General features: G+C 42.5%; 1 protein-coding gene, 2 long non-coding RNA genes and 1 other non-coding gene across 5 annotated transcripts; all 4 read left to right on the plus strand.

The window, feature by feature from the left end:
• The first annotated feature begins 1,297 nt into the window (after positions 1-1,297).
• Positions 1,298-10,417, plus strand: coro1b (coronin, actin binding protein, 1B). 2 transcript variants are annotated; one of them, XM_056442588.1, is made up of 12 exons: positions 1,298-1,525; positions 1,643-1,788; positions 3,406-3,611; positions 3,825-3,947; positions 4,433-4,562; positions 6,407-6,588; positions 6,735-6,854; positions 7,563-7,667; positions 7,776-7,921; positions 8,368-8,425; positions 8,567-8,884; positions 8,981-10,417. In XM_056442588.1, the coding sequence occupies exons 3-12, from the start codon at positions 3,408-3,410 to the stop codon at positions 9,101-9,103; spliced, it is 1,509 nt and encodes a 502-aa protein (XP_056298563.1). In that variant the 5' UTR covers positions 1,298-1,525; positions 1,643-1,788; positions 3,406-3,407; the 3' UTR covers positions 9,104-10,417. The 2 variants fall into 2 exon arrangements, with proteins under 2 accessions (XP_056298563.1, XP_056298562.1); XM_056442587.1 differs by having other exon boundaries at positions 1,298-1,788.
• Positions 10,418-14,023: 3,606 nt separating this feature from the next.
• Positions 14,024-15,445, plus strand: LOC130211671 (uncharacterized). Its single transcript, XR_008835140.1, has 2 exons — positions 14,024-14,084; positions 14,224-15,445. It is a non-coding gene; the product is annotated as an uncharacterized LOC130211671 (long non-coding RNA).
• A 1,813-nt stretch (positions 15,446-17,258) lies between these two features.
• Positions 17,259-18,255, plus strand: LOC130211904 (uncharacterized). The gene is made up of 3 exons (XR_008835196.1): positions 17,259-17,341; positions 17,758-17,861; positions 18,134-18,255. It is a non-coding gene; the product is annotated as an uncharacterized LOC130211904 (long non-coding RNA).
• A 2,420-nt stretch (positions 18,256-20,675) lies between these two features.
• On the plus strand, positions 20,676-20,747 carry trnaa-cgc (transfer RNA alanine (anticodon CGC)). The gene has a single exon. It is a non-coding gene; the product is annotated as a tRNA-Ala (tRNA).
• The last annotated feature ends 591 nt before the right edge of the window (positions 20,748-21,338 follow it).

Below are 21,338 nucleotides of genomic sequence, written 5' to 3' on the forward strand. Positions count from 1 at the left end.
TATTGTATTTTATTTTTATTTTGTATTAATGCTCTAATGTGCACCCGCTGCTGTGATCCTGCAATTTCCCCACTGTGAGTCTATAAAGGAATATCTAATCTAATCTAATCTAATATACTTGTCATGGCGCATATCAACTCAATCCCATAGTGATTCTGGTACACCATCTGACATTTTGAGCCTGTTGGAAAAATATTCACAGATATAGGGCACAATATAAACTCAATATTACAAGGTGATCGTGACAAAATACAACTGATAGTCGTATAAATTACACAGCTGCCTGAAGTAGTTTGTTTCCAATGTCACTTCATCTTCAGAAGATGAAGGCCTAAAGAAAAAATTAGATCTGGAAATGAAGAGGGACCCAACAGGAGGTAGCAAAGACCATGCCCAAAACAAGTGGTGTTTCAGGGAGTATAATGAGCGCTTTCCTTCCACCACAGTGTAAAAGGCATGTAGGGACAAACTAAGGACCTTACATGATGATGAAAAGTACAACGAATAGGACAAATGTGAGGATTAGAATTTATCAACATAGTTTGAGTTCAGAAAACCGGTCTTGGGTAAACATTTAAAGATCTACATTTGAGTGAAGTTGTTGAAATAACAAATTCTTAATATTAATAATAATAATAATAAATTGGAAGATGATGATGAAGATACACGTTTCACAGTAACAGAAACGTCTGTTTTATATTGTGTAATGCAGTTAAAACAATGACGATGATGATTATAATAATAATAAAGTGTAATATAAATTACTTAAAGCATAAATAAACTTCAAACAATGCAATAAAATGTAATCAAATAAAGTTCAACTTAATTAACAAAGTGAAAAAAATCAAGAACACGGAGACGTCCAACCCCGGAAACAGACGTAAACGTAAACAAAGGAATGAAAATTCAGTTTAATGAACTTACATATTGCGTTGTATGTTTTAAACCAGTAAAAATGTGCCTCCTCAAACCTAATTGCCTCTGTGTGCCATTAACAAGCCCTTATAAGCATCGGTCACGCTTTTCTGGCCAAGCTCCTTCCTAACCGAGAGGGCGCACAGAGAGCTGCTGCAGCCTGCTGGGGAGCTTCTCCAGCATATTGCTTATTCTTTTTGTCACTTCTTAACACTTACAAAAGTCGACAAGTCTTCAAAAACTGGTATTCGTGCATACTTTTGTTTAACGCATGCGCGGTAGAAGAGGTAGCGCCCCGAATGGGCTAAAATGTTGGTATGTGGTGATGTTGCGCATGCGCACACATCCGGTCCGTCAGACAGGAATCCGGATGTAGACGGACCGTCTCCCTCTTGACTCTCGCGTGTCTTGGATATATCCTGCCATGGGCGGAAGTGTCTGGGATTCTGCTCTGCTCTTCAAATTGGGCGTTTGCGGAGGGAGACGGGGCGAACACGACGTCGAGCTGCGTTGAGCGCGACCCGGTCTGCACTCGGTCCTCCGACTCCACCCAGCGTCGCTGTGCATGGTTTAGTGGAGCGCTGTATCGGCACGGGACATGCGCAGTCAGGTTCGGCTTGAACTACAACAGACGTGCGCAATTACTGACGAACGAGCGCGAGGGCAGATGAGTGTGTGGCGGTAGTACGGATGCGTGTTTATTTCTCATGGACGTGTTTTGTTCTAGCTCTGCGCAATCAACGTGAACGTCTGCCTGGACACGGTGGAGGATTAAGTTACTGCTGCTGGCCGAGGATTATTTTGTATTGGCCTCCTGTCACGCCCGAGTCTTTTGGGATCCTTTTCTTCCATTTAGGAGAAGTCGAAAACCAGGTATGCTTATTGTCGTCGATTATAATAACCTTGTCGTTTCCATTTAAAAAAAATTCTCAGTCTGGGATCAACTATGCGTTGCTGCGCACCCTTTGTCGCGCATGTATGTCGTTACTCTGCAAAAGCCATATGTGCTCACATTGTGTGCAGGCAACAATAGAACCCCCCCCCCCCCCCCAACGAAAATGGTGTAAAGTGCCATATGGATGTTTTTGTAACTATATAGAAGGGAACTAAAAAAAAAACTCTTAATGGCCTAACGCAGATGCAAGTGTTAGTGTGTGTCTCTACTATCCTGCGTGGATGTGGAATCGTTTTTATCCTCGCTCGCTTCTGGGGGGCGAAATGGAGACGACATACCTGCTCAAATACATGTACTCTTGGAGAAGTGTGCAGCCGCTCAGAGAGCTGCTGCCCAACCCCCTTCCCCTCACTGCCACGGCTTGTTTTGGTTTGAGAGGGATCCCGATGCCCTTTTGTCCACTGGAGCTTTTCAGGACGGACTCTCGGTTTGAAAGAATGTGGCTGCTTAAGTTGACCTTTTTCTCTCCTGTAGCTGACAGCATGGAGGTGTTGGGCATTTGCTGAATGAGCTGTGAAATAATTGTTTTTAAAAATAGATTAAAAGAGTTGGAGGTAGGTTCATCTGGTTGTAGATGTTTTCTTTGACTGAGGTGTGTGCACTTGTGTGAACTGGGTTATGATGACTTGAGTCTTTGAGGTTTTATTCATGCTGTGATCTAAAACAAAATTATCTTTCTTTTTTTATATTGTCTGTCACTGTTTTATGTTGTTGAAACTGTGTAGTGTGCTACTGCTGCCATCTTGGCCAGGACACTCTTGTAAAGGATATTTTTTTAGTCTCAGAGGCATTTCCTGGTTAAATAAATTTAAAATAAAAAAATGTAATTTGCTGCCAGAAAGCCACGTCCGAGTTTATTTGTTTTACTTTCTAGGAATGGAAAAGACTAAAGCACTCATTTATAATTTTTTTAAATATCTAAGTGAGTTTTATTTCCATTTAAAACAGTGTGCCCAGCTCGCACGGGAGAACAAAACACAGCTATTTATCAGACACCGCAAGTACAACAAGACCATCTAGTTACTCATTAACACTGAACTAACTATTCAGGATACACATGACATCTATTATTCTGTCCACCCTGGAGAGGGTTCCGCCTCTGTTGCTCTCCTGAAGGTTTCTTCTCTTTTTTTCTATTTCTTGGGAGTTTTTCTTGATTCGATGTGAGGTCAAAGGTCATGGATGTCGTATGTGCACAGATTTTAAAGCCCTCTGAGGCAAATTTGTGATATTGGGCTATTCAAAATAAACTGAATTAAATTTAATTGAATAGCAGAAGTCCAAAAAAATAAATTCAGGGCAAAAGTTTAGTTTTAGTTTGTTTGTTATTTGAAGTAAAAATAAAAAACGTAACACAGTATTGTCTGGTTCCCAGGGAAAAAGATTTAGAAAATAAAACTGCCCGCAATTTAAGGTGGCAGCTGTATTCAAAGTGTATAGAAAGTCCTACTTTGCAAAACAGTTCACTCTCCCAGATGTTTTCAGCCGGATGTGCCACGTGACTCACGCATCGTGTTCTCGTTCCTCCGCCGCAGACATGTCTTTCCGGCGCGGTGTCGTCAGGCAGAGCAAGTTCCGCCACGTCTTTGCCCAGGCGTGGAAAGCCGAGCACTGCATCGACGACGTGAGGGTGTCCCGCGTGACGTGGGACACCGGCCTCTGTGCGGTCAACCCCAAATTCATCGCCGTTATCATCGAATCCAGCGGAGGAGGGGCCTTCCTCGTCGTTCCCATCAGCAAGGTGCGACGCCCCCTCAAAATCATCCAATATCCAGCCGATCAAAACATGTTTTATATGAATGTTTTAGCGTCCACCTCGTCTCCAGCCTTCCGCTCGGCCACTAAAAGCAATGTGTCAGCGAGTCTCGCCCCGTGTCCGGCCGATGCCGACGCGGCACTTTAACGTTTCCAAGTGGTGAACGACGTGATCTTAACTTTGAGGTTCCTCCCACAGAGCGGCAGAATCGACCAGGCGTGTCCCACGGTGTGCGGCCATGCCGGGCCGGTGCTGGACATCCAGTGGTCTCCTCACGACGACAACATCATTGCGAGTGCCTCGGAGGACTGCACCGTCAAGGTAGCCTACGCGCCGCGGTCGGACTCCTGTGCTGGTTGGTTTTGTGGTCAAAGCACTGATAAACATGAATAATTAACACAAGATTTCTTCTTGTTCAAATTCTGAATTGAGAAAAAATACTGATTTGTGATTTTATGAGGTGTAATGCGCTGGACCAGTCGTGTTAGCGGTTTCCCTCTGCTACCATTCTTGACACTAAGCTCACGTTTCGTAGCCGTATAGCTTCATATTTAACCGACAGGTGAGAGCGCCTCGAGTTCTTTGAGTGTGATTGTTAATATGCTGACTAGTTAACATCTCTGTCTTCACAAGAGCAGAACTTAGGCCTAAATATAGACTTTCAACGCAGCATCTCTCATTGCTCTGCTTGACCAAACTTTTTCCCCGTCTCTGAGCCACGAAAGCTTTTCCATGTCGACGCATTACTTAAAGCAACAGGAGCTCTCGTTCACAAATAAATGTCTGCTTTGCCTGGCGGTTTGAAGGTGTGGCAGATCCCCGACGGGGGCCTGACGAGCCCAATGACTGAGCCCATTGTGAACCTGGAGGGACACAGTAAAAGAGTGGGAGTCCTGGCCTGGCACCCGACTGCTTTCAATATCCTCCTGACTGCAGGTAACGTCTCCGACGCTGTGACGTATGACTCGATTAGACGCTGTGCAGCCAGGCCAAGTGCTTTCTATGGTTTGCATAGATTTACATGTGAAGGAAGAGTTTCATATGTCAAATGTAAATCTGCTTTGCCATGTTACATATTTCCATGTTGCCGTGTTAACAAGGGAACATGGCTGGCAAAAGGAGTACATGTCATCAAAGATCTCTACAGAGATGGCTCATTTAAATCATTTGAGGACCTTAAAGAAACGTTTAATTTAGATGAGAAGGGGGATTTCTGGAAGTATTTACAGTTGAGGAGAAGCATGGGGGCTGGGTTCGGACTGAAAATAGAAAAGAAAGAAGAGAATAAGATTCAGGAGTTCCTAAATGCTTCCCGTACCCAACAATCTGCCTCAATATTTTCTCGAAAATTGTCGAATATTCAAGTTGGAGTGTGCGATGGACTGAGACTAGTATGGCAAAAAGATCTTCGGACTGAGATTAGGGGAGATGTATGGCAAGAGATAATATCAAATGTAGGCTGGGCTACAAGGGATGCAAGAAGCAACTTTACTCACTATAAAATTGTACACAGATATTATTTTACACCTTTGAAACTGTATAAAATGGGATTGAGGCAAGATCATAATTGTTGGAAATGTCATATAGAAATGGGCACTTTTCTACATGCTATGTGGGAGTGCTCCAATGTGTGGCCTTTATGGAAGGCAGTCCTAAAGACATTAGAAGGGTGGCTCAAGCGGCCTTTACCAGAATCCCCACAACTGTGTTTATTAGGGTACACATCACTGGTGCCACTAGGCCTCACCAACGCAGAGATCAGACTGTCACTAACAGGCTTCATGGTGGCAGCGAGGCTGATCCTGAGAAACTGGAAGAGCCCACATACGGCCGCGCTCACAGACCGGCTCAGACTCATGACGGAGACGGCTGCTTCTGAAAGTATGATTGCCAGGATGAAGAACAGTTCAAGCCAAACTGACCAAGCATGGAAAAGTCTGATGGCTTTCATTACAAATTAGAGGAGGGGTCAAATACTCAGGGGTAAGATTTGGATTTTGAGGGGATTGCAAATACAGATGCAGGGTGGTGTAAACACACTTACAAGTAAAAGATAATTAAGGGGGTGCCGGGGTTTTTTATTTTATTTTTTTATTGTTGTTGTGGTTTGTGTTTTGTTTTGGAGGAGGGTATGTGTATGCGTGTGTATATGTATATGGGTGTATATATGTTTATGTCTGAATAAAAGATTGAAAAATACCAAAGTCACCCATGAACCACGTCATGTTCAGAGCACTTTGTTAACAAATGTTAATATCCAGGAATTCACATTCACTATATCTGTTACTATACTTGGTCCCACATGAGCACATTGACCATATATGGTCCAGGCATTTTCTAGGAGTCCAGCTCGGCATGATGTCATCATTTTAACAACCCTGATGAAGAAATCTCCAAAACCGGTCAGACTTTGTCCGAATTGGTTGAGTAGATAGGTTTTCAAAATAAGTGACTCATCTCTATAGTGACATCAGCCTTTTTTGCCCCTCGCTAAGATCTTTGTACTGTTCTGTAAACGCTGTGTGTCCCTCCGTCTGTAGAATGTACCCGTCTCTCTCCTCCGTCTGCTGCCTCTGAAATCAATCCCACCACATTGCTACGGTCCTCCGAATCCCACATTAGGGCCCTGCTGCTGTTCAGAACTCTGCCATCTTGCATTTCCATTTCAGAGCCTCCTGTTGCTCCTCAGACATCAGACTCTACAAGCTCCGCAGATCACGAGACGCCAATCTCGTTGAATGTGTGTTTAATTGCTGGATGTTGTGTCTTCCCCTCTCCAGGCTGCGATAATGTCATTTGTGTGTGGAACGTGGGCACCGGGGAGCTCGTGTACCAGCTGGGCGACTCCCACCCAGACCTGATTTACAGCGTCGGCTGGAACAAGGACGGCAGTGCCGTCTGCACCGTCTGCAAGGACAAGGCTCTGCGCGTCATCGACCCGCGAAGGGGCACCGTCCTCAAGGTCATTGCACTCTTATTGCCACGCGTGCAGACGCATTTCAAAATAGAAGTTGTGCTACCCTGTATCGGCCATGTGGATTTACTCATCGCAACGTTGTGTTGCTGCCACATCCGCCCTGTATCGGTCTGTTGTTGTTGTCCCCCCAGATGAAGGAGAAGGTCCACGATGGCACCCGGCCTATGAGGGCCGTCTTCCTCTCCGATGGGAAAATCCTCACGACGGGCTTCAGCCGTATGAGTGAGAGACAGATGGCCCTGTGGGATCCGGTAAGTCTCTTTCGGAGTAAATGTAGGAAGTAATGCACACTTTTTTATTTCGTAAGACCAGAAGTGTGTGGCGGCTGAGGTGCTGGGTGCACATAAATTAAGTTGATCTTGGATATCCTCAAGTCTTTTTTTTGGTAATAATTTACACGGCTGGATGAATGATTACATCAAGCAAAGTCTCCCGATCCCATTAACCCTTGTGTTGCCTTAGGGTCATTTTGACCCGAATCAATATTACACCCTCCCCCCGCCTTTGGGTCATTTTGACCCGATTCAATGTTTCACCCTCCTGTTACCTTTATATTTACTAACATATTTTACCCTTTGGGTTCAATTTGACACCAGCAATTAAAACCTCCAGAAAATTATTAGAATTAATATTGTTTTCCAAGTTTAAGTGTGAGGCACTTTATGTTTGTTTGTTGACTACCGAAAGAACACCGACATTAAACATTGAATGGGGTCAAATTAATCCTAAAGCGGGGGGAGGGTGTAATATTGATTCGGGTCAAAATGACCCTAAGGCAACACAAGGGTTAAGAGGTTTACGTTTAACATACCATAACTGTAGTTTACTTGCATGCTCTGACTATTGCTGATCCATCATCCAATCCATAACGTGTTTGTTATGTTCAGAAACGTTATAAAAAAGATTGAATGAAAATCAAAACTAATGTTTTGTGCTTTTTGTTTTCTTCTGTTTTTTAGAATGATCTCTCTGAGCCAATGGCAGTCCAGGAGATGGACACAAGTAACGGGGTCCTTCTACCCTTTTACGACCCTGACACAAACATGGTCTACCTGTGTGGAAAGGTAGGACCGTAGGATTGTGTTGACGACACAGAATTACACAAACGGTCACATTTAGTATCGAGTCCCATTAATTTTCGGCTCTTAATGGGAAGATCTGCTTTCTTTCAGGGGGACTGTACCATCCGGTATTTTGAAGTGACGGACGAATCCCCGTACGTCCACTTCCTCAGCTTGTACAGCAGCAAGGAGCCCCAGAGGGGGGCCGGCTTCCTGAGCAAAAGAGGCGTCGATGTCAACAAGTGCGAAATTGCCAGGTAAATATGCCCGGTGACGTTGTCCTTGATATTCTTTAAATTACTTTTAAATAGTTTTAAATGGCTGCCGATTTTTAAATGATGTATTTTCCTCGTTGTCAAACAACAATAAATTGAGGATACCATGTATCGCCTGTGAAGCCACACCGTGTGTAGTTTAGTCATCTATTATTACAACTGTTGAAAATAAATAAATGCGCCACACCGCTGTACTGGGTGACGTGTTCCTTCGTTACCATGAACATACTTTCTATCTATTTATATTAATCCTTCGCTGAAAACAGTCCAAGAAATGTATTTTTTACTCCCGTTTGAGTAATATTAACTAGTAATATTTGGCATCAATAACTAACAAAGCATTTCAATACATGGGGTTTGTTAATAAAAAGCTAAATATTTATTAGGAAAGCCTTGTACTTTATTGTGATTACGAATGTCTTCTGTAGGTTCTACAAACTGCATGAAAGGAAAGTGGAACCCATTTCGATGACTGTCCCACGGAAGGTAAAACATGCACCGCCTTTTTCTTAAAGAAAATACAAATAAAACGTGTTATGATATGCGAGTGAGAGCAGCATTTGCATGCCTGGGAAGTGTATCCTAAATGAATGCAACCATTTCTGTCTCCGGCTCTCCTCCCCCCAGTCGGATCTGTTTCAGGGAGACCTTTACCCGGACACGGCCGGCTCCGAGCCGGCTCTCCTGGCCGAAGAGTGGATCGCCGGGCAGGACGCTCCGCCCCTGTTGGTCTCTCTGAGCGGCGGCTACGCGGCTCCTCCATCCAAGCACAGAGACCCCCTCCGAAGCAAACCCAAGCTCGTCTCGCAGGACCCCTGGGCCGGCCCGCCCGGCAACGCGGCCGCGCCGACATCCGGCTCTGCCGCCAAAGAGGCGGAGGACGAGGCCCGGGCCCCAGTCGCCGCGCGGGAGACGGATGGAAATAGAGAGAGGCCAAAGAGAGAGGCGAGTTGGCAGAATGAGACGTCTTGACCGGTCCAACCATTTTTTTTAAAGTGCTCCCAAGTTGGTTTTTTTCTGACTCGTTCCTCCTTCTTTCAGGACGAGTTGTTGAACGAGCTGTTGGCAGAAATGAAGGCATTGCGCGCCGTCGTCCTCGCTCAGAGCCAGAGAATAGAGCTGCTGGAAAGACAGCTGGCTCGGATCGAGGACGAGGATGTATGAGCGAGGCGGAGAACCACTACATTCGGAGGGCATACTTACGAAATCCAGACCGTAGCCGTACTATAATCAACAGTACCTTGAGCTGTGTGAGAGTGTAGTGCAGGATGCCGACTAGCTGTGGATCACAGTGGCTTACGAGACGACTCATTATTTCTGTGATGGTTTTCCAGACCGATTGAGGAAGGGCGTCATCTCCGTAGAGTGAATTCTGACAGTGAGATAATGATTTGGGTTTGTTTTTTTCATATGAAAGGAGTATTGTAGCAGCTATTTTGGTGGCACATATAGTGCAACTTTGAGCTTTTGCAAAAATCCCCACACTTATATTGAAGGGCTTGGAAAGGTGTTACAATTCCACGAAAGTTAATGCACAAAGTATTGATTTAAAAGCATTGTGTTTAAAATGAAGGATGACATAAAATGGCAAAGCAAATGAAGTCCTCCGACATGATTTTCTTTCTCTAAAGCACCCACAAATATAACCATTAGGGCTATTTAATCAAGTAGTGGAAGCTGCTAAACTGTGATGTCATATGAGGCCCCCCAATTGTTATTCATTGTGTGACTTATGCTTTGTTTTACTGCTTCATTATAGGACACCATGTGGAAATGTATTTGTAGACAAAAATATGGTGGTACACATACCATGACCGTGAGAGTTATGTGGCTGATAGCCGGCGGGAGTGTAGCTGAGTAGTTTGTGTGTATCGTGATTGTGTGTCGTCGATGAAAAGGTAGCACTTGTAATTTTCTTTTTTCTTTTTACACGTTTTTTTCTTTACGGTTTCTGTAATACGGCATAGTGCTTGTCCACATAATCATAAATACCCAGTCATACTGGCCTCTTTCCTTCATACGACTCGTGTAGAAAGGCTGCAGTATCTTGTGCCCCCCTGTAAGCTAAAGTAAGAGTTGTCTGGACACGGCCTAAATTATGCTGTATACAATACATGCAAATATGATCTAGCATAAGTAACGGTGCAGTCTTTCAGTTTCTCTGAAATGTGAAGCATTTCTTCAATTCGATTATATTGGTGATGATGGATCTTCTTTTTTTTATGACTTTTTTTTGGGTGTTTTTTGCCTTTTACATTTAGAGACGTTTTTCTGTTCCCTCTCTCTCGGTCGATGATCGTGTGACAACGGTACATTCCACTTCAAGCTTCTCCCTTTTATTACTTGCTTAATATTTCGTTATGCACTGACCTCCCAACACTAACTGTAAAAACAGTAGCAGATTAAATGAGACTACATTGTGAAAGATTAATAAACATGCATTCCTCCTTTGTATTAAAGGAAATGTTCTGATCACGATCACATGCGTTTGGTATTTCTTATGTCGAAATGGACCTAAAGACACAAAACACATTGCCTCCATTAAGGATGTCACACGCTGACTAATTCTCACATTTTTGGCTTGGGGTGGACGCACTTGTTTGTTTTCTTGCTTGATGCCTCGTGACTGTACTTTAAATATGAAGCTACAGCCAGCTAATGTAGTTCAGCATCAACACTAGATTATACAACTAACAATCACTCTAAAGCATTGAAACAGCTTGAGAGAAAACCAAAAACCTGTTGAGTGTGACCTGAAGAAAGGTGTTCCAGCACCTCTGAGCTTACCTTGAATTATTGTCCATGACTAAATAACTGTGGTTAAATCAGACATACAAAAAAGTTGATTGAGCGATTATGTTTAGTTATGTGCTGATGAGTGGTTAAACTTAATATTGAATGTTGTAGAGAAAAACTGATAAAAAGGTTTCAGGAGCTTCTTTTTTTAGGTTGCAAAAACCGCTAATGCAAACTCCAGGTTGAAGTCTGAATTTAATTGGTATTATTTGTTGGCAAAATTCCTACAATTGCAAACCATGTTCTTCATTTTATTGCCTGTGTTTGGTTTTCATTATAATATTCATTGTTACCAAACAATGTGAGCTGGATAGGCTTTCATTTTGTCAGTGAAATAAGTATTGTTTGTGAAATGACGTGACGTTACGAGTGACAGCTTTTTGGTTTTGTTTCAGCACAACACAGCCTGACACCGGGGATTCTTTAGCTAAACGGCCCTAAACAGCTTCCCATTCATTCTCTATGGCGGTGTCTAAAATCGCCGATGTAATATATCTCTGGCCACTCGCAGCTCAGTGGCGCTGTTTTCAGAGTGAAGCTCCTCCCGCTCCTCCCCCTCCTCCGTCTCATTCAGTCTGCTGTGAGAAGGACCGACTGCACATACGGATCTCTGGAGCTCCACCGTTACGTCAAGCTGTAAGTCGTTCTAACTTATTACAATGAACTAACATGTAATGAAAATTAGTCTTGACAGTCTCTTGTTCGCGCTGTAAAGTTGGTTGTGTTTTTTCAGTTTGGTTTCTCCGTGTATGTGACTTTCTTGCGCTGTTGAAACGGGAAGTTAACGCGACATCATTAAATAAATAATGCTGTCGGAATGACCATATCAATACAGTGGATATGACGTTACATGACCATATCAATACTGTGGATATTACGTTACATACACGCTGTGAAGGAACGGTAAACTCTAAACAGGAGTCACGGAGTCACGGAGTTTCTCTTTATTGACTCCCGTCACTTCACTAAACGCGCACTTCTCCTCGGTTAACGTGACTGATGAAGCTTTACTTTAACATATCACGTATATTAACTGCTCCACATGTATTACACTCAACTAATAAAGGTGTAATTATAGATTAAACGACCAGCAGCATATTAAAACATAGTAGTAAGTAATTGTAACTTTTACTTTTATTTATTTTTTAATGCAGGACCACCATGTGGTGGTATTAATATTTATATTTTTACTGAAGTAGAAGTTCTGTATACTTTCTCCACCACTGTTAAAACAGAGAACAGCAGAATGTGATAAGGTGTTTATATAAAAGTATACTCATAATCTGATGCAGGTCTTTTTGGGATGGTCACAAGGGAATGGAGATCCTTTCTTGATAAGACACTTCACACTTAATTGTTACTTGAGTCACATGACTGTTAATTCACCTCCATGTACACAGGAGATGGGTGGGGGGAGTTCACCTCCATGTACTTTTCCACAAGATGTTCAGGGCACAGGAGATGGTGGTAGCCTGCCTGCCTGCCTGCCACTGACATGTAAATAGTGTGCCTCAACAAAGGACTTAAGGTTCAGAAACTATATTGTTTGGAAACAATGCCTGTCTATAGCGTATTAATATACTTACTAATATACTCTACTCTTTTTCATAACAGGAGAGATGAGCAGACATGTGTTTTACCCTGGGAGAATGGCTGTTTCATTCCTTCCGCTGGCTTCTGGAGAATGACATTTGATACACCATCTACCTCATCAGGAACCAGCAAAGAGAGGAAGCTGCAGGAGTGTTCATGGCAGCGGGGCACAACAAGGACAGCCTCCTGTCCTTTCTCAACTATTCCCTCATGTTTGGAGGAATCCAGTCTCTCCTCAACTATGAGGAACACAAGCCAGTTGTGACAGCAGCAGCATCGGAGGATGACCAGCTGGTGGGTTTTGGGACTCGTGCCTACAGCACCTGGCGAGAGGTCTGGGAGAGCAGGGAGGACGGCTATGCATCCTTCATCCTGAAGAAGAAGAACTGCACTGCAGGCACAAAGATGCATAAGCTACAACTCTACCTGAAGAAGAAGCTGCAGCCACCCACTGTCTCCCCTCTGATGTCACACGCCTCACCTGTGATGTCACACGCCTCACATGCTCCTGCTGAAGCCATTGGTGAGTCTGGTGTCTTGTCAGGGATCTACATGCAAGTCATACAAGCACAAATGCAAGAAGATATTTCTTTCTTTCTTTCTAACTTGTTTGTTTGCATCACAGTGATGGATGAAGATGAAGAGCTGGAGAGGATGATGCTGAGCATCTCTCCTTCAAAGCAACATGTGCAGAGCTGTGAGTATACATGTGCTCTCTTTATTTCTTTGTTTCCCCTCCCTGAAGATTCACAATCGTTTACAGTTCAGACGATTTGCTATTAATCCTGTATTCTATTCAGCATATTTGATATTGTTTTGTGTGTGTTTTATAGCTGTTTCTGCATCTTCGTCATCCTCCTCATCTGCCAGACGACGAGAAAGAGGTCTTTAACCCAGAGCACCGTGCTGCCGACCGACACAACTGGGACCATGAGTTCCTCTCCCACATGCAGCAGGACTCGTCTGGTGTCGGCCGTGTTCTGGTCCTGTTTGTCTTTTGGTGTTCCGCCTGTTGTCCTCGTGACGATGAATGGACTCCGGTCCTGATGAGGGTACGTATCCATCTTTGTTTTCTGATGTGCATGACAAGAAACTGCTGTGCTCCTAACACCTGTTGGCATGTGTTTGCTGTGTGTTTGAAGTCAAGGTGCTTCCCCTGCCTTGGTGACATAGTGATGACTGGCTCCTGAATATTAACCCATTGCAACATGAACACATGTGTATGAATGAAATATACTCTGTACGTAATCATGTTACAAACAGTCTGATTGATTGGATTTGGCTGAACAAAGCAGGTGAAGTAAAGATACTTTCTGCCTTTACTAACAGCAGTTTTTGTGTACTGTCAAAGTATAAATAACAAACAAAGGTTTTTCCGTTGCAGCAGCCGGGCGTTCACCTCCCAGCCGTCTTTGATCCTGCATTGATGGCCCAGCTCAACGCAGCCTCCGAACGGGTGTTGGGACAGATGAAGTATCCAGCACTTCATCTCTCGAGCACCGACACTGGAGAAAAGTTTGGCCTGCAGTACGTTGAGCCTGGTTGCCGCCCAGTTCCTGTGGACTGGGACAAGCACAGGACCAAGTCGGACTCTGCCCCCCCGGCCCTGAATCCACCTCCTCAAAGCAGCGTGCCTACTGTCCAGTCATCCTCACTCTTCATGGCACCACAGAAGCTGTTCCAGTTTCCTCCACGCCTCCTGTGGATTCTGCTGCTGTCAAACCAGACGTGACTCCCGGGCCTCCGACAGATCCAGGTAACATCAAACACACAGGCATAGTAATGGACCAGACTTTAGTTAGTAGGAACTGAATTTTAATCATATTCATTTTCAGGAGGTTTCCCCTTCTGTAGATCTGAATAACTTATTGTATCCTTTGTCTTTGTCTTCGTAGAAACATGTCGGCCGTCTCTGCCGCTGCTGTCCTCGCCGACTGCTGCTCGCACTGGACCTGTGAAGACAGGGGGGAGAGTGTTTGTGTTGGACCACAAGCGGTGGCCGGCCCCCATGAAGGCAACTATTGACAACCTGCTCAATAAACACCGTGGCATGAAGGACATGCTCAAGCTAGTGGACCAGGACTATGCTGCTCTAGTTCACAACTCTTGCACAGACCCAAACAACATGCTCCACCCAACAACTAAACACCACATCTTACAATACGTTAAACACCTCTGCAAATTACTGAACACCAGCTCGTCTTTAAACACCAGCCCGAAAAACTGCAAGAGCGGCAGGAACTCTGGCACGCTCTGACAAAGGGCAGCGAGACGACCCGGGTGCCGGTTGTAACAATGCCTGTTGCAGTCGTGAACCCACCTCCACCTAGTCAGACCCTCACTAAAGCCTCTATTGAGCAAATTGTGCAAAATATTATTGAAAAGCAACAACAGCATCAGCAGCAACAACAACAACCAGTGGCTTCAAAGAAGCAGACAAAAACGTGCCTTTCCTGTGGTCAGCCAAAGTCCAGGTATGAGAATGATGGTTACTCCATCCACTTCTTCTACCAGCAGATACTTTTACTGCTCCACTAAAGTTTTTAAAGCTTACGGTGCTGAGGGTCTGACAAACCCAAAATGCCATTTAATGACTTTGCAGGAACACAGTTCTTTCAGCAGGAACTGTCTGCCACAAAGAAAAGGGTGGAGGAGAGAGGCCAGCAGAAGAGGAAGAGAACTGAATCCCAGCACAGAACCCCAGAACACTGGTCCAAGGTGTCGCTTTTGTGGGATGGGACTGAAGCAGGGCCCAAACAGCCCTCACATTCACACCGGGTTCCCGGGGGTAGCAGGAAGTACGTTTATTGTCCTGCCAAAGTATTTTCCCTGTACAGAGACCAGGGCATGGAGAAGGAGATGACGTGGAGAGAGTTCAAGGCATCTGCCTTCTATGAGACGGGAAAAACAGATGGGCCGTTGACAAGAGCAAATAAGAGAGATGGGCAGTGTTTTGTCATGTATATATCTTTTCTTATTTTAATAATTACATTCTTTTATGATATAAATTATATTTGTTTTACTATTTTTATTGTTTTTATTGTTTGTGTGACCTTGCACTATGGCCTGTGTGTTCAATATTTACTGTCCTTGTTGTGAATAAATATATTTCATGGACTAATGTCTACATGTGTCATTAATATGTGAATCATTTTAGTGAACAGTCAAGACATATTTAATTTAAGTAATTGCAATTCAAATGTTTATGAGAAGAAAACTAATATGTTACATATAGGTTATAAATAAATAAGTCAAGTACTGATATAATCTGTCTGCCACTGGGATAAAGTGACACTCCAAAAATAGCAAAGTAGGGAACACTTTTCTTGATAAACAGCCCAACTGAGTCTCGAACCCGCGTCCAAATGTGGCTTTTCAGGACATTGGACAGCGTAGATAATACTGCAATTTCATTGGCTGTCAGTGAATTCCCACTATCCACGTCTTGCCGTTTCAAGCATCATCACTTTAACCAAAGATGACAAAACATTTGACATTTTAGCTCTTTTTTTTAACAGCTTCGATTTAAAGCGCAAGCAAATGGACCATGAATTGAATCGTTGATCGACTATTAATAACAGTTTCATAATCCGTTTTGCATTTTCTGACATTTGCTAGACCAAACAGTTGCTTGAGCAATCTTAAAAAGACATAGCAGAATATTTGACAATAATCTTGTCAAGAATATTTGTGAAATAATCAGTTTCTCTATCACCACTTATATATAAATAAATAAATATGTGGACTTGAATTGCTGTGATGTCCACGTGCAGGACAACCAGACGGGAGGCCTCCCTTGTATTGTGTAAAAGGAAGACGTGCAACCAAACACCTGCAGGTAGGTGTGCATATTTACACACACAAAATCTAAGAATAATGTGACTAGTTTCCGAGTGTGACGTTGCATTCATGATTTATGATTTACTGTTATAAAAAAGTACTTATGGTCTTATGTACAATAATGGAATTGTACCCAAACCACCTTGAGGGAAATACAGCAAATAATGGCGTTTCTTTTTTAGAACGTGCCAAGATTCTCATCTTATACTTAGACTTCAAATAATAATAAAAATCTAGTGTCTTAATTGACCTAAAAACAAATATCTGATGATAATGTAACATTGTTGTCATTCTCCATCACTAAATGCAGATGATCTCATGATTGCACAAAGATATCTCACTGGGTGATATCCTGTGAGTCTTCTCTCGGTATCCGAGTTGTGGCTGTCGGACCTCTGGAGTGAGAACAGGATGCGGTCTTCTTGTTTCACATTACACAGCTGTGCTCTTCGTGTTCTCTGTAGCCACAACCTTAATATGTTTGTGGAAATCAAAAAGACTCATCTGGATCGTGATTTAGTTCTTGGGTTGTTTTGTCATTTAAACACGCTTGGACGCCTCTTTTCTGGTGTAACGTCAAGAAATGCATAAATTGTACTTTTAAAAAGTTCAATCTTGATGGTGAGATTTTTGACAAAGTGTAGCATCATGTTCACCCCAGCTGCCTTTTGTGGCGTTTATCTGTTATTGACTACAAGCTGATGCTTGTATACAAGGTTGAAATGTTACGAGAAATAAACATATTGAATTATATACGTTTCCAGGGATTATAGTTGGTGAAGATTTTTTTTTTCACATTATTTACGCAGCATGATGTCCTCTGCACTTGTGCTGCAAACCAAAAGACCACTGAGCATGGTGCAAATGTAAAATGTCTTCCTCTTTCCAGAAATAATTGCACATTTTGTTATCTGTGTGCTCCGCCACACCCTGCACGGTTTTGTCTTTAATCTGAGTTCTCACCCCCTGCCGCCTCCTCCTACCCCAAAGGGCTGCAGCACGCTTTCTTCTCCAAATGTCATGCATCAACCCCTCTCTTATTGTATCATAGTCTCCTACACACACAGACACACACACAGACACAACCACGCGCTGACACACAGTTCAAAAGTCAGTCTCTTAACCGCCTTCATGTTCTAACACCTCAAACTGTATCTTCTGCTCACAACTTGGGTAAGTGCCTCACGGTTTATTTCAAACCTTTTAAGAATATTTCAAACATTATCTGAACTCTTTTTTTGCTGCACACATTTTGGTCTATTCTTAATTAATCGTGATATCAAATCTCATGTTTCTGCTGCTCTTCTATATTGAAATACTCTAGCGCTATATTCATATTTCAGACTTTAGATATATGAATATTTAACTTAATGTGCTTCATGTTTTTAAATGGTTGTATAATTTCACCGTTTCAGGCATTAAGTTGCCACAAATGATCGTCATGCACTTCAGCTTTAATTTTATGTGAGTTTCATGTCCTTACTTCCCATTAGTGTAATATTTTTTTCATTAAAAATTATGTTAAAACACTTCGCTGATCTCTAGGAGTCTAATTAACAATGACGAAAAAAAGTTTCCACCCATGGCAGGAAACCAGCAAGGCTGCGAACGCTCTGCTCACTTCCTGCCGCTCCAGACAGTTTACAGTCAGTAAGATAAAAGGCAATACAGACTTCCTGTCACATCTTCCAATGTAGGTTTCTATATTGCAATTATGACCCTTTGGCTACATGGTAGCCTGCAGAAATTATGACTCTTACTGTAAATTGTGTTTGGATTAGATATCTCTATTGAGAACAAATGTTTTATGTTCAAATTCACAATTTTGCAGCTTTTTAAAGCAAATGTTGGCATTTCTTGGAGTTGAAACTCAAACGCCACAGCAACTGAACTGAATGGGTAATCTTTTATATGAAGCCATCTAAAGCACCATAAACCATGATTTTTTTTCTTCTTTTTTTCTAGATTCTCAATATCAATCAATGGGTCTCCTGAAAACTTCACAACTGCTTTAAAGTACAAAGAGTTCTTCTAAATTCTGCCTGTAACTGTGACTCCAAGCCCGTGGGATCTTTCTACTCTACTCTGAGGAGGTAAAGTACATTAATAAATCTAATCTGTCTCTGTTGTGTGGAATGAGAAGATTTCTGTTGCTTTTGGAAAGGACTAGCAGTCCGCATCGTGTTCAGCATCTGTGTCAACGTGTTTTATTTCACCTCCGGGGAAGTTTTGATAGCTTCATGGAAAACGTAAAATCTACATTTGCTATCATCATTTAATATTTCATGCACAGAAGGCTTAGTGTTTTGTTTTATAAAAACACACCCACGTTGCACACAAGTAAAGTATATCACAAAAAGAAAAATGAACTAACTAGCTGCTACATATGAACTATACAGAGAGAGAAAGGCATGAAAGACCAAACTGCCTAACTATTTGTTTAAGTGACAGTGGCACAGAGTAAAACTATATTCACAGAAATGAATAAATCCAATTATGTGACCATGGTAACCTCTCTCTCTCTCTTTCTCTCTCTCTATCTCTTCACTTCAGGCATGGCTCACCCACAAATCACATATACATCATCCACTCGGACCGTGCTGATCCTTTTACTCTGTCTGCTAGGCCTCGTTGTATTGCTCTTCTTCTTGTACAAGAGGTTGAATAGGGAGGCCGATGGAGAGTACACCGCGCGGCGCATGGTGTATAAGGAAGGAGGGGTCAGGGACCGGCTGAGAAGGGCAGCGTTTGCTCTGGAGGCGCGTCTCGGAGTCCAGCTGTGGCCTCAAAGTGACACTGATGAGGACGGAGAGGAAATGCAGGAAGTCCAAGATGAAGAGAAACAGGTGGAGGAGGGTGGTAGCCAGGGGAGTGACAGCGAGGGAGACGGCCAGGAGGAAGAGGAGGAGGAGGTGCAGCAGTTTGCTGGGGCAAAGGGAGAAGGGAGTGACGCACATGATAACTCAAGTTTGCAGAGTTCGGAGGCAGAGGAGCAAGACAGACTCACGGATGAGGCAGAGGCAGGGGGAGAGACAGGGGAGAAAGTAGGAGATGGCGAAGGTGAAGGCGAAGCAAGTCGGGCTGCTGGATTGTTGTTAGATCTCAAGCAGTTCTCTGGAAGTGTTATCTGGTCTGAGGAAGAGGGAGGTGAGGGCATAGACATCAGTCATGTGACCGCACTGTGAGAACAGAATACAAAATAATGATAATTACAAGGGAGGCTTTGGAAGTAGTCGCCGACTGAGGTCATTAGTCCAAGTCTCCTATTAGATGTTAAAATATATTCTCTGTAAATTGGATTTCCCAACATGAAAGAGTAAAAGCTGTTGCACACTGCCAAAGAAAAGCCTCAAAGTATAGACTAAAATACTGGAATCCCCCTATGAAACCCCCCTAGATACCTCATACTCAATAGTAGCCACAGCTGTTGTCTTAACTTCACTTCCTGTTGAGGCATCAGGAAATATATTTGATGGACGAAGCTGTTATAAATATGCAGGAATACAATGGATTGAATTTTGAATGTGTGTTTAAACGTTTACCAGTAAAACTGTTTCGAATAAAATTGTGTATTATTGTGTCTGGTGTACTGTTTATTGCATACTGTTTAATACATACTGTTTATTACACTGTTTATTACATACTGTTTATTACATACTGTTTATTACATACTGTTTAATACATACTGTTTATTACACTGTTTATTACATACTGTTTAATACATACTGTTTAATACATACTGTTTCTGACATACTGTTATTGCATACTGTTTATTGTGGCTGTTTTTATAACTTTAAATGTTTATTTCTCATTTACATGAACATTAAAAGCAGAAAATAAAATACAAAATTGACATCATTTGTATTGTTCTTGATATCATGAGAACATTAGTAAATTAATTGATTGAGCGACAGAAGAGTTTTATCATTTTTTAGGCGAAAACAAAAACATTGACAAGATGTAGATTGTCAGAGTTGCTTAAATGTGGATTCATACTGTAATCTTAAACTAAATAATTTAATTGGCAGAATATTTACAGTACAATCTTTGATTGCAGCTCAAGTCATATTCATTTAGGTAAGAGTACAACTTTCCATCAAGTGACATTTCTTATTCTATGTGAGTTTTAATGTGGGGTAAACATAGATCAGAATGTTTAATGTACTACAAAACTATGATATTATATATATATATATATATATCTTTGTTGTTGAAGGATGTAATGATGATATGAAATTAAAATATAATACGCTTAAATCTCAAAACCATTGCGATAGATGTACATATGAGTGCAATTAACGTATTCTAGGCAGTTTTATAGTCCTCTGTATTCACAAAGCGTGTACATGTGGAAATGTTTGTGCATTAAAAAAAAATCCATAAAAGAGGATTTGTTTTTCTTACATTATAAAAACATTATTTTTCTTAGAATAATCTATTACCGACAGTACGTTTATACCTGCTATCATTTATAAAGACAGCAATTTCGCTTAGTTTTAGGATAAATGGGGATGTAGCTCAGTGGTAGAGCGCGTGCTTCGCATGTATGAGGTCCCGGGTTCAATCCCCGGCATCTCCAAACTTTTACCAACTTCTTGTTGACCATTCGGATTAACATGTCGCGCGACAATGTGCATGTGTTAAAGCGATTTTTATTATTAGAAACAAATATAAAAACATTTCAACACAGTCCATGCTGGTGTGAAGTGTACAATGTGCGTAGAAGTGTCTTGTCCGTGATTGGCCAGACGGCGCGCAGGCTCGAATCCGATTGGACGTTGGAGGTCTTCGAGGAGCGTGACTGTCAAACATTGTTTTTCCACCCAACAAAATATCTTTTGTGGTAGGTGAGAGCCCCTCGATGGAGACATTAGTATACCAGAGTCAAAATAAACATAACGGTTGCAGTCAAACCCAATCAAAGAAATTACGTAACCATAAATCCGCGATCGTATCTCCCGTCTGAAGACATTCTCATAGTGACAGGTGGACCACGAACGCACCCAAATTCTCCTGTGATTTGACTGGAGACCTTGGAGCTGATCTAACCCGGTAAATATTGCAATCGTTTGCTTCCGGGAACCGGATCCTCCCTTTACCGACAGCACGGATCTACTACCCCCCAAAAAAAAAAAAAGGGCAACCTTGCACGGCACGACCAAGAGCCGTT

This window comes from Pseudoliparis swirei, chromosome 21, assembly GCF_029220125.1.
Source record: "Pseudoliparis swirei isolate HS2019 ecotype Mariana Trench chromosome 21, NWPU_hadal_v1, whole genome shotgun sequence".
Lineage (NCBI taxonomy): Eukaryota > Metazoa > Chordata > Actinopteri > Perciformes > Liparidae > Pseudoliparis > Pseudoliparis swirei.

Bases quoted from the DNA above. Each gene is read 5' to 3' on its own strand.
- coro1b (XM_056442587.1), top strand. From the start codon at position 3,408: ATGTCTTTCCGGCGCGGTGTCGTCAGGCAGAGCAAGTTCCGCCACGTC. The intron at 4,563-6,406 runs GTAACGTCTCCG...TCCCCTCTCCAG, and splicing joins CAATATCCTCCTGACTGCAG to GCTGCGATAATGTCATTTGT. The intron at 7,668-7,775 runs GTAGGACCGTAG...GCTTTCTTTCAG, and splicing joins TGGTCTACCTGTGTGGAAAG to GGGGACTGTACCATCCGGTA.